The 12,794-nt window shown below is 39.5% G+C and overlaps 1 protein-coding gene across 13 annotated transcripts in view; it reads right to left on the bottom strand.

Moving 5' to 3' along the window:
* The window catches only part of LOC137194624 (disco-interacting protein 2 homolog C), a 240,339-nt gene that overhangs the window by 52,723 nt on the left and 174,822 nt on the right, over positions 1 to 12,794 (bottom strand). For all 13 annotated transcript variants that reach the window (XM_067606715.1, XM_067606706.1, XM_067606704.1 and 10 more), the window contains 3 exons: positions 12,517 to 12,714; positions 5,928 to 6,019; positions 589 to 699 (listed from right to left, as the gene is read on the bottom strand). In XM_067606715.1, the coding sequence (XP_067462816.1) occupies positions 589 to 699; positions 5,928 to 6,019; positions 12,517 to 12,714 (401 nt within the window). The remainder of the gene's footprint in view (positions 1 to 588; positions 700 to 5,927; positions 6,020 to 12,516; positions 12,715 to 12,794) is intronic.

Genomic DNA, 12,794 nt, shown 5'->3' on the forward strand with positions numbered 1-12,794 from the left:
TTCTGTCTTAATCTCTCTGTCAATGCAACTTTTGTATTTAGATGTATAAAAATGAGACTTCTGACTGACTGTATTATACTGACAGATACCTTTTTCTTCCAATAGATGCATGAAGGGGACAGAAAAGTTTCATATCCATGTCATTGCCTTGTGACACTTTTGACCTCTTGAAGGTTTATCCAATAAAAAGCTGCCATTTCAATTCTAATCTTAATTAAAGATAACCTCTTCTAACAGCCATATGTTATACTGATACTGATATTTATTTCTTTGAAAAAATAAATCATATATATCCTGAATTTAAGAAACTGTCCTGTCTATGTGGGGAGAAAAGTCAATGTGCAGTAAAATATATGAAGTCTTATCATAATCTGAGAGAAATAAGCTCTGTAGTAAATGTTTCTGTGATTACATCTGTAAAAATGCCTTTTATTATATTGTATTTAATATTATTGTTTATATTTACATATTATTGTATAATTATTAATCATCTGTCAATGCTGCTTTGGTTTTGTACTATCATGATCTGTCATGCCAATAAAGCTTATTTGAATTGAATTGATATTCTCTGCTGTAGTGAACACTTACCTTCCTGGTCAGCGGTACTTCTATCGGTACGGGGACGACCTCGGCCAGCAGGCACCCGTAGAAGGCCGTCATGAAGGCAGCGGGGTCGTTGTTCGGGAAGACCAGCGCCACCTGCAGGAAGAAGGAGGAGACGACAGGATAGAAGAATTAGACGGGAGAGAGATTGAGGGATTCTACAAAGTTATGGTGTTGTTAGCATTTGTTTTTAAAGGCAGACAAGTCGTATTTCTGCTTAAATACACAAATTTTAAATGCATCAACAAAGAACAAGTAGGCAAAGGTAGCAGAAGAGTCAGAAAAAAGAAAAAAAAAACTAAGGAGTGAGTGCTTGCAGCTTGTTTTGTGTGTGTTTGATGATGAAAGACACTGATATGGACCGTCGCCAGAGAGCCAGAGGTTTATCCGAGCAGCTGATGGGTCTTAACGGGAAATAATAAAGCTGAATCTTTTAGGAGCTTCTGGTCAACATCTCTCTCTCTCTCTCTGTAAACCGTTCAGTCACTGTCAATGTCTCTCACTCACTCACTCTTAATTATTTTTCCTCTTTTCTGTCTCTGTTGTATTCTTTGGTATTTTATGCAGCTCTGGTTCTGAAAGGCGCCATCAGAGAGAAGTTTATTTACATATTTTTACCTCCTTTTATTCTGATTTCTTTTTCTAATTTTCCAAAAATTCCATTTCCATTATTTTCTATTCTCTGTTTTAACTCCCTTCAACATTTCTCTCCAGTCTCCCTCTTCCTGTTTATCACCCTCGCTCTCTATCTCTATCTCTATCTCTCTTCTCTTTTCTCTCTCCGTTTCAGCTCATTTCACTTCAGTGCAAACAGTTTTACTGGCACACTGAGGTTTATATTAAACTGCCAAAACTCTTATATAACAGAAGCAAATATGAAAACAAACCTCTGGAGGTATAGAGAACAAATTCTACACAATAAACTACATTAAATAAAAAGGTATTTATATTATAAATGAAGGAAAACGTGGTTGCAAAATTGAATTACCACTTATGAAATATTAGTTTCTTTGTGCAGCTAAACAATACATCGATTCAATTTTATTTATTAGTCATCTCAGGGCTCCTCTCACATGGAGCAGGTCTAGATCATACTCTTTATCTGTCTTTTCCTTAAATGCAGGATTTGGTATGAAGAGCACAAAGCAGCTCATAAGTCTGGACAGGATTCACTGGAGTAATGTGAAAAAAATGTGAAAATTGCAAAACAAAAAGTAATTTATAACGAGGGAGTTTTTCCTGCAGCAGCTATGAGAATGCAGCCTTTTTTTATCTGACATAACACCCCAAAATCAACTGTTACTTGAATATCTATCGATGTCTGATGGCAAATATTCACCTTGAGCGTGTCAATATGGAGAACAGAGTCTGTTTGTAAAGATTATAATGATCTGTTTTGCATTAATTCAGCTCTCTGGTCGTTTTTTACTCGTTCTGTATGTTTCACTGCAGATTTTTTCCCTGCTCAGTGGTTCGTTTTAAGATCATATCTACGCCACGAAACCTAATCTGAAACATATTTTTCTGTGAAGACGAGGTTTCTATCTGTCATCTTGCACACAGTACATGAACATAACAGCCAGACTCAACATGTTTCTATAACGTCACATCTGAGTCGTTATCTCCTGCTTGGCCATGTTGGACCCAGCTGGGCTCCGTGTTGCATGTTGTAATGATAACGGCGAACCTCGGCTTAAGTGCTGTTTAATAGCTTCCATATACTGGACTGGATGTGTGTGTCTGAGTGTGTGTGTGTGTGTGTGTGTGTGTGTGTGTGTGTGTGGCACGGGATTGAAGCTATATGATAAGTGCACCTGACAGCGATGTAATGATACTTTAACACATACAATAACTCTAATGTTGACATGTGCAGGTTGTCATTGGAGATGTTCAGGTTTCTTCTTACTCTTTGTTTCTGTGTGTATGAGGGTCCAGAGATTTAACAGTGTTTCACTTTGACCCCCAAATTTGTTGTTTATTGCAGCAAAGAAACCATAGCTGTGAGAAGTAGGAGTGCTGAGGGTGCTGCAGCATTCGTGCATTTTATACTAGCAATTTTTATGATTTTTTACAGGGTTTTTTCTATTCTATTCTATTTTTTCTATCCAAGCAGCAACTATCACAGCTTGAGGCTGAAGCCAGAGTGGAAGTGGAATCTTAAAGTGCCACAATCATTTTTTTCAATGAGTCATTATGGTCTCAATCTCTAAATTCAGGCCCTATAATAAGTATGCTGGTGGTAATTCTGGAAATTATTGCTCAGTCAATAAGATTTGAAGCCTTATAGCAGCTTTGATGTCTGCCGTGTGGGTGTTGATTGACAGCTGGCTCACCTGCTGCTCTCTCCGGCTGCAGGACTCACACTGAGATGAACTATTTGTAATGTTCCTATATTATAAATAAATACTCCTGTTGGAACATTATAATAGCAAAGGCTAGCTTCTTTATTTCGTCCTTTGTCTTCACATGTCACGGCTTATTTTCTTCTTTTTTTACTACCTACAATATATAACCTAATGGTTATACTGCCACCTTAAGGTAACATATGTCATCAACACCTATCAGTACACTATTGGCACAATATTTTGGTATGTTTAATGTTACTTGACTACTATACCTGCCCTGTTAGCACAATTTAGCTAAAGTAGCTAACGTTAGCCGAAGTGTGCAGTGCTCGGTGTTCCCAGTAAACAACTCTGGGCTTCAAAGCAGCTCCAGTGCAAACCAACAGGTGCTCCAGTTGGATCCACATGGAGAGCCGGGGCTAACGTTAGCTGAGAGGCTAGCGGAGCGTTAGCCGCAGCATGACCGGAGGGAAGCACAGCCAGCTAGCCTCTGCTAGCCTCCCAGCTAACGTTATCCTCGGCTCTCCATGTGGATCCAACTGGAGCACCGAGCTCCGGTTTGTTACTCGGGTTAAATTGGGAAGAAGCAGCGGGTCTGACGGGCAGCTTGAGTGAAGTGGAGCCTGCAGAGGAAGCACCGGGACCGTCAGGGTGACACAGTCCGTCGAGGGAAGCGCAGTCAGGCGGCAGAAGAGCAGGCGACATATCAGCCTCTCATAATCGGCAGAATTCGCCAATGCCGATATTTCATTTTAGAGCTTTTATCAGCTGATACCTATGATGTACACACAACTTTTCCTGATGATTTCCTATAATATTTTGTATACTGTCATATATTTTGCGTGGCGCTCTCATGAACATTTCAGGACATTTTGGTGACCTAGGTGAGACTGGCGCCCTTGATGGGATTCACCTCGTCATGATGATATATTATGACAGACCGTATTTGACTCTTTACAGACGTTGAATTACACAAACTCTAGTGTATTTTCATAAAATAAATCCTGTATCATTTCTCAGTGTAATTAAGTCTCAACAGTCTTTCAGCAAAACTCATTTCTGCAGTCATCCTGCGAGACACGTTCGTTTGTCGAACTAAAAAAAAACAACAACAAAACAACACTGTAATTTTTCTCTGTGTGCAGCTTACTACAGCTCCAGTAAAACTGTGAAAAAGACCAGTTTATAATTCACGCTGAGTGGGAAGAAAGAGGAGTTGTACTGTAATTAAAACACACACCCTTCCGGCTGAGATACATATAAACACACACACACACACACACACATTGACGCTGTGCCAGTCTTGATTTGGTCTCCTGCAGAGCGGGAAATCAAGCTTAAAATAAAGATGAAAGAAGGACAAGAAGGTGGAGATCAGAGACGCTGGGGGTGTCAAATGGGAGCAGAAACATATGGGACTATTACTGAACCTTTTTTTTTGTTTTTTTCCTTCTTCAGTATGATCCGCTGTTCATGTGCGGAGGCGTGTGAAGCGTGATGTGATGATTACACTGACAGCAAAGGAAGGAAGGACAACATGCATCCATTTTTAAAGTATGAAGTAATGGCCACGTTGGCCAAACCCAAAAGTCCTGAGAGTTTATGTCAGAACTGCTCATGTTTTTTTGTTTTTTTTTCTCGAACCAGGCTGCTCTGTGATGTTTAATACCAAATGAAATCAAAGACACAAGAGCGGAAAAAGAGAGGATGTTTATGCCGTTTCGTAGCAGGGCGCTGACTCCTGTTAAAGGGTCAGAAAACCCAAATTACCAAAATAAAAAAAATAAAAACAAAAAAAACAACAAAAACCAACAAAAAACAATGCTCTCATTCATGTCTTGTGGTATCTAGACATGCAGAAAGTTTGGTTTCTGTGATATCTGCCTCCATCCCCAATATACTGGAGGGGAATTGAGATTTGTTTGTTGTGCTGAAAACAATGAAAAATTACATTTAACTGAAAAATGTAACAACTTTGTCTCATTGGAACTACTTTTTACCTGAGAAATAGTCCCTGTGAAAACTGTAAAGATCTAATCTGTGGATTATTGAGAGTAAACAATCGCAGTGTTGTAGACAGGATTCATCTCTTACATATCTAGTTAGGTACGTAGCTACATCCATGAAAAATAATGACAGAAGAACGACTTTAAAAGTGGCAACAGCATGAATAACATGGATACAGCTGCACAGTTTTGTTGATACAGTATTTTTAAACCTATAGTTTGTTTTCTCTGGTCTGAATCGGCGGATGAGTTGGTAAACTTGTTGGTTCATGCATCACTAAAAGCCAGGTGAGAACTTTCACTCCTCTCATTGGTCAGATGTGTCTCGGCTGGAAGAAGGTCTTCTGACCAAAAAGACCAAGACCACTTCCTCAAAGGGTTTCGGTACAGTTGTTTTGGTTCCGCACTGGAGTACGACTGCTGTAGTCAGATCCTCCCAAATGAACTGTACCAAAAGAGTTTAATTTAACCCAAGTCTGAGAGAACCTCTAATTAACGTACAACAACAACAAAATCAACTTATTTCTTTGATCGTCTTAAAAAAAAGTTGAGTTTACTGCTTCTAGCGAGGCCTACGACGGCTTCCATGTCAGCTGAAAATTACATTGTTGGAACAGATACGTCGCTCACTACTGAACGGAAATACCTCCCTTCCTAAACACAGTGTAACGCCTAAATCATGAACTGAAACAAAATGCTCCTTCAATCAATCGATCAATCAAGAGTTTTACAAGATCAAACCCTAACACCTGACTGTCTTATGAGTTAAGCCTCATCGTGGTCACATCTCCAGGTCTGACTTTCTGTGACTTCCATCCGAATCGAATCCAACTCTCGAGCCTGAAGTTAGGATATCACTCCAACCTCTTGTCACCAGTTTTTGCTAATCTTTTATTCTCGTCTCTCTGTGGTTCTCTCCATCTTCATCCATCAGCGTCATCGTATTTTGTTTTGTTTTGTTTGTTTTACTCACCCGGTCTCCAGGCCTGACGAGCGGTTCCTGTTTGGTTCCCAGTTTGTGCAGCAGGTTGTAGGCCACCTTCACACTTCTGGACCACAGTTTACCTGCAAACAAAGCCAAACAATTAGGAAATCAATCAATCAATCAATGACAAAGAGTGAGGGAAGGTTATAGGCTAAACCATTAAAAACCACTAGAGTTGGTTACAAGGCAACCTTTTAGTGTCTTATAGATAAAACAAATTTCTTTGGATCTTTTTTAAATGATTATATAACAGACCAGATGACGCCGCAAATCCCCATATGCAAGAAATTACCGCGTTGACATGACACTCAATGTTAAAACACTGGTTCGGGAGATGATGACACAGGTTTTATAACATGCAGCAAACCGAACGCGCCTCATGACTGCGGTGTAATTGGATCCATGTACAGTGATACTGTACACACACACACACACGGAGACACAACCGCAGCACATTAGAGGAAGTCACATAGGCCACAACGGTTTATAATTACAGAGACAAAGGGTTCGGTATCTTGACAAATGTGTTTAGTTATTACCTCGCTGCTCACGCAACTTTAGGCAAATTGAAACAACCCTTTACCTCTTCTGAAAAAAAGCTTAAGGACGACGTTAACAGACAGTTTGTCAAAGGAGCTGTTGCTTTAAATACGTCCCTGCATATATCAAGTCTTATTATTATCAAATCTTTCCGATCAGTTTCATTTCCCCCGCCGAGCAGAGCCGGCTCTGTTCAATAACGTCGTAAGTCACAAACAGTAGAATCAATTTCCATCCTTTGCTTTCTTTCCTAATTTAGACTGGCAGATGCAGATATTATGCATGAGCGATGCAGCGTGAATCCCTCATTGTTTTTCACGCTAAATGAGTTTTTTTTTGTTTTTTTTAAATGTTTGTCAGAACTAATGATTTGAAGAGAAGGAGATCTTTGGGATCCCGCGAGGAAAAATAGACTGTTAAGACAGAAAAAAGGGAAGTAAATTGCGAACAAAGGCAGAGCAAACAGTGAATCAGTAACAGTAGGTTGGAGGTAGGATTGCTGTTTATAAAGAGGTGCATCTAAAACGGTTTTCGTTTAATTAATTCAGAATTAAGGGACACAAAAAAAGAGCAGTTTGTGTCTTCAAAGGGGAGCAAACAGCTTTCTGCATTTAGACTTCATTAAGGATGTCATGTGGTGTTTTCCACCACAGTATCATAGTCAGCCATGATAACAATAACTGCTTCAAATCTGCCTAGCAACTGCTTTCAGGCTTTCATGTGGTGTTTTCCACAACAGTATCATAGCCATGACAACTGGAAAAAGTCATAATGAGCAGTAAATGGCTTACATGTTCTGCTTAGATTTATAAAATTTACTATAATTACACGATAGTATACTTCAGAAAACGTTTTGTGATATTGTTTCTTTTAAAATTAGATTTCTATGGCCACTAGGGGGCAGCAGACACGATGCAAAAACAACATTGCAGCACGTTATCGCTTTATAAAGTTGAGACACGGTTAACAAACAGTTGCTTATTTATGCATCCAGCAAGATATGAAGCCACGTCAACATTTCTTTCGAGAAGTGTTTATCGTAAAAATGTGGCTTAAACCACAATGTAAACATATAATCTTGTACGTGTTTACTCTTTGGTAGAGGGGTTATGACGCCATTGACAGGCGACCACATGAAACAGACCGTTACCTTGATTAAAATTACGGATTTCTCTGGGTTTGAAAATTGTTGGAAACATTTGGGATAACGTAAATACACAACTCGACAAAATATATAACATAAGTCTGGTCATTTTTAGACATTTTAATGCAGAATAGTTTTATATTATAACTTTAAAGTGTTTGTGTCTATTTTTCCAGATGGTGGAAACATTTGAATTTGGAACAACACTGTTCGTATGTTGTTTTGTTCACACCACAGTCCATCCGCAGCCATGTGTTGCTGACATCAGCCTGATTCATTAAAGCCTGCTGCCAGAAGGATGAGTAAGGCAACAACGCAATGTGGATGCATCCGGAGCATCTGGTCCGACCCACGGTCTGTCAGAACAGAGCATCATCGTTTTAAAAGTCTGAAAAACTTTTTATTATTACTTCCTATCTATTATTTGATTAGGAATTGACTCATTTCTAACACAAAGCCAGAAAAACAAACCAATTATATTGTCACCTCGTAGCCTCAACTGACTCAGTATCTGCCTCTTTACAACATTATCCTTTGAGATTAGTGTTGTAAAGTTTAGGAAACTGAGAATCAAGAAGAACCTGTTCTGTGCCATATAAAGCCGTAATGTGATCGGATCTGCTCTATTTAACAGGGGTCAAACAGGGTCAAAGTTGAAATGAGTTAAAATCATGGGGACTTTCTGAAGTGGTACTTTACTTTGTTTCCCAATTTTTTTTTGATTTATGACCCTTTAAAGTGAAGAAATATCTTTGTGCAACCTCCTACCACAGTTTGCGCGTCTATGAGTAAAATTCCCGTCTGACATTGTTTCATTTGAATAGTTTTTATAGGCCTGCAGAGGTAAAACTCGCCAGTATTTTACAATAAAAAGCAAAGATCTGCAAAGCAAGTAAAACAAAAAAAAGAAAAATCATCTTGTGACCCCTCAGATTAAGCTTGTGACCCCTTGTTATGATCCTGACCCTGAGGTTGAGAACCATTGATCTACTTGTTGTGGATGTCTGTCGTTGCTTTGCCTTCAAACAAATGGAAAAACAATTTGACGCTGATCATGTGAAAGCAGGTCAAGGCTCATGGTTAATAGGACAGTTATGAATAATTGTCCCACTGATGAGTATAACAGTGTTAAAACTTCAGGAAAAAAAAAACAAAAACCCCACAATATCCTTTCCTGACTCACATCCACAGACTGCATTAATTATTTATTCAGTATGAGTAGGATCTACTGCAGTGACTCGGAGGAAATTTTAGGATGAGATAGATTCGGGACACCTTGTTCAAGGGTATTTCAGTTTCCATCTGGAGGTGAAAACCAGATCCTCAAGTTGGAAAAAAAAAAAAAAAAGTCTGACAATCAGAGAGCTGCAGCTCCAGATGTAATCAGATTGTCTCTGTGCAGCACAGGGGTCTGTTGTTCTAGGATGACGCTATACTATCTACCCATGAAAGACTCATCCAGCAGCCTTTTGTCCTTTGAAACCAAGAGGAGGGGGGAGGAGAGAAAAAAAAATCATGTAGTTTAATTAATGAAAGGAGTACTTTTATACTGACGTTCGATATTCACCACTTGAGAGCAGCAGCTACTTTCACAAAACGACTCTAAAGAACAAAAACGGAGACAAAACTGGATCTTTCTGAGGGACAGCAGGTTACAAACGGAGCCGTTGTTTGACAAAAGGATTACACACATCTGTACTGGAGCAATATTTCAGATGTCTTTTCCCAAAATGAGATATAGCATATTATAAATTGGAGTGTTTGCACATTTTCTTGAGCATGATAACTTCAAACTTTGAGCCAAACTAATGAAAGTGAATTGGGAGACTGATGTACAACAACGAAAAGATTAAAATTTTCAAAGTTTATGTTTTATTAAGTATTAAATGCCACTGAGGATGAAGCCAAGAAGCTGCAGCTGAAGTGGCTAAATGCACACGTGGTTAAAATCTTACATATTTTAACCACTTGCAAATCAAACTGGTCTTGAAAAAGTCACAGGTGTGCATTTTAACATCAGTGGTACCTGCCTTCTACTCACATCTGGTGTCAAACTGATGGCAGGTGGGCGTTTTTATTGCTAAAACTTGATTTGTATTGTACAGAAAACACTCCAAACCAAAAAAAAAACAGACGTGCACAAAAGATAATGTAAGTAAGAGAGTACATCAAAAACCCACACAGAGAAAAAGGAGAAGTGTGCGAGTCTGGACAGTGTCTTTCTGTCTTTATCGGTGACGTGATCTGTTGGTAAATTACATCATCTGAGCTGTTTACCAGAGGATCAAAAGCTCCCTGTGAAACTCTTTGGCTCGTTTTTTTTTTCATGATTAGAAATATATTTCTCTCCTGCCAATTACGCGGGGGTTATCCGCAGTGCAGCGTAGGGGAGGGTTGAGTTTAAGGACATCGGGAGAATTCCATATCATGAATTCTCTCTGTTCTCCTGGAGGGAGGGCGGGGGGGGGGGACACGACTCGGCAGGAAGAAACAAAACAAGTTTGTCCTTGTCAGTCGACATCAAAGAGAGGACACCACGGGCATGAAATATAAAGGCAGAAGAAGAGAGAGAGAGAGAGAGAGAGAGATTGAGATTTAGATTCAGCACTGCACACCACACACACACACACACACACACACACACACACACACACACACACACACAGTCTCACCATGTTGTTGTCTCTCTGGTGGAGGACTCCTGAGTGCTGGCTGAAGACATTTCACAGTCTGGTGAGCACTCATATCGCCTCATCATCAGCTGCGAGCGAGCTCACTCCTCACAAATCAGTTTGTTCAGACACACACACACTGTCTCACACACACACACACACACACACACACACACACACACACACACACACACACACACACACACTGACACACACACACACTGCACGCCTGTTTGACCAATGTTGATGCTGTTGGGGGTAAAAAGTTACTCCCGATTCACACTAATCCTCTGAGCTTGATGATGCATCATCATTATTATAATAAAAGACAAACATGGGTGTTTTTTCACCACAGTCAACGTTAATATTCACTCTACATTTCTACTGTTTCAACCTACTTTTGGATCGGGTCTAATTATCCTCTGGTCTATTTCAGACTGTCTGGGACTGTCCTCAGATCAGGAGGAAAAATTCATCCATGCATGTCAGGTTCACGTAAGCTCTGGATCACGTCCGCACCTTTACACACAGGTCTTCTTTAACCATCACAGCCCAGATCTGTACTTTTTGATTTTGAAATATTTAAAGTCTCCCTCCAGCCAAAAATATGCAGAAAGATGTAGAGTCTGTTTTCACATTCATCTGCTGGAGGAGGAAAGTTTCTTCTGTGCTAATTTAAACATCAGGTTAACACGTGTACCTGCGAGCGTGATTTGTGACGTCACAGAAGTATGAGACATCTGGTGTCCAGCAGTTAAACTTTTAAAATGAACATTATTTACATACTCATAGATTCTGGACTCTTCAATAGGGGAGAAAGAGGAGATTTTAACCAGATAATTGTACTTTTATTATGGAGAAATCACACTAAATGCAAATTATTATTCAAACAGAGTATTTTAAGATGTCTGGAGGGGAAACTTTAAATCATTTCAGTTCCTTTAGCTGAGAATATGGACTCCTCTCTTCTCTACAACAGACCTTTCTCTGAGCTTCATTTTGTTATTTTCATCATTCTCAGTATGAGGAACTGTTGGCGATCAGATCAAAGACCGAATAAAGTTCTTCAAACATGCTCAGTGTGAACGCGCTGTCATATAAAAACACCGACAAAACCATTCAGGACAAAAAAAATGCTTTCAAACTTCAACTTCTCCATGTTAATGTTTCCAAAAGTTTCATAAATAAACTAACAGAATCCTGTTGTCCTGTCAGCATGAAACACACTTACAGAGAGAGACACTGTCCTCAAAGTCTTTCAGGAGACATTCCTGAGAGAAGAATTCATTTTATAAACATATTCTGAAAATATGGGCCTTTGGGATAAAAAAAAAAAAACAACTTCCACTCCTCCTGTAGCGGAGCTTTTTTTTTTTTCTCGAAAGAGTCTCTTTCACACTTTGCTAATGTGCTTAGCGCTCGGTCTGGCTGCCATTAGTGGAATCGCGCTCACACAGCGGGTGTTAAACATTGTTTGGTGCTTCAGTTAATCGGCTTGGGAAAACCACCGTATGTACTGAAAAAAAATTAGGATGTAATTCAGAGAAAAAATAAAAATATTATGTATTTAGTCATATTCTACAAAAGCAGGTTTAGTATTAATCGGTTTGTTACAACAGCAATATTTTGTTGCTCTCTGACCCTCAAATAATGGAGAAAAAGAAAATCTGTTGAATTTTGGTGGCAGATCACCTAAATTTCACACACTTTCACAGCCTCATACCTTGAAATAATATAATATAATAGATTCAGCATTTTCATATTCAGCATAAACTCTTCATCTTCATACTCTCCACCTTGCACACAGACAACTATCAAGCATCAAAAGTTGGCATCCAACACCTGACCAATCAGATTTGTTATCTTGTTTTCTTATTCTTTGATCAGATCCACATTTTAAAAGATATTTTATCAGGCAAAGTTCTTGTACAACTTATTGTTGTTGGACATTTAACATTTGATAAAGTGTTTTGCAGAAAACCAACATTTCTGAAGGATACACATCCCTAAATCTAAATATTTGCACAGCACATGTGGCACCTCAAATCCAAAAATGTGGGATTTGAGGTTACTGTTGTCAAAATCAGAGAGTTTTCATTTAAACAAAGTGGACTAGAGAGTTACAACTTTAAAAACTAGAGAGGAAATAAATGAAAAGTAGACTTGATGATTGATTTTACAGCTGAAAGAGTCTCTTATGATCCAGTAAAAGCTTCCCTACCGTAGGTGAGCACGTAGAGCGGCTTGCCGTTGGTGTCCATGGTGGTGAGACAAGGCGCCTTCGGGGAGATGGTGCCCCACCTCTGCAGGGCCGCCTCCAGAGACGGGGGCCAGTTGGTCACTACGCCCAGCTGCTCGCCCCGCATGGCCACCATCTGGGCCCCCTCGGCTTTGGGCTGGTTGGGGTCCGGCTGCTGGACTGCACGAGGTCAGGAGAAAAAAAAAAAAAAGGTCACGATATTTAAAATTTAGATTATTACGGCTTGAGAAAGAGAAGAT

This window comes from Thunnus thynnus, chromosome 12, assembly GCF_963924715.1.
Source record: "Thunnus thynnus chromosome 12, fThuThy2.1, whole genome shotgun sequence".
Taxonomy (NCBI): Eukaryota; Metazoa; Chordata; class Actinopteri; order Scombriformes; family Scombridae; genus Thunnus; species Thunnus thynnus.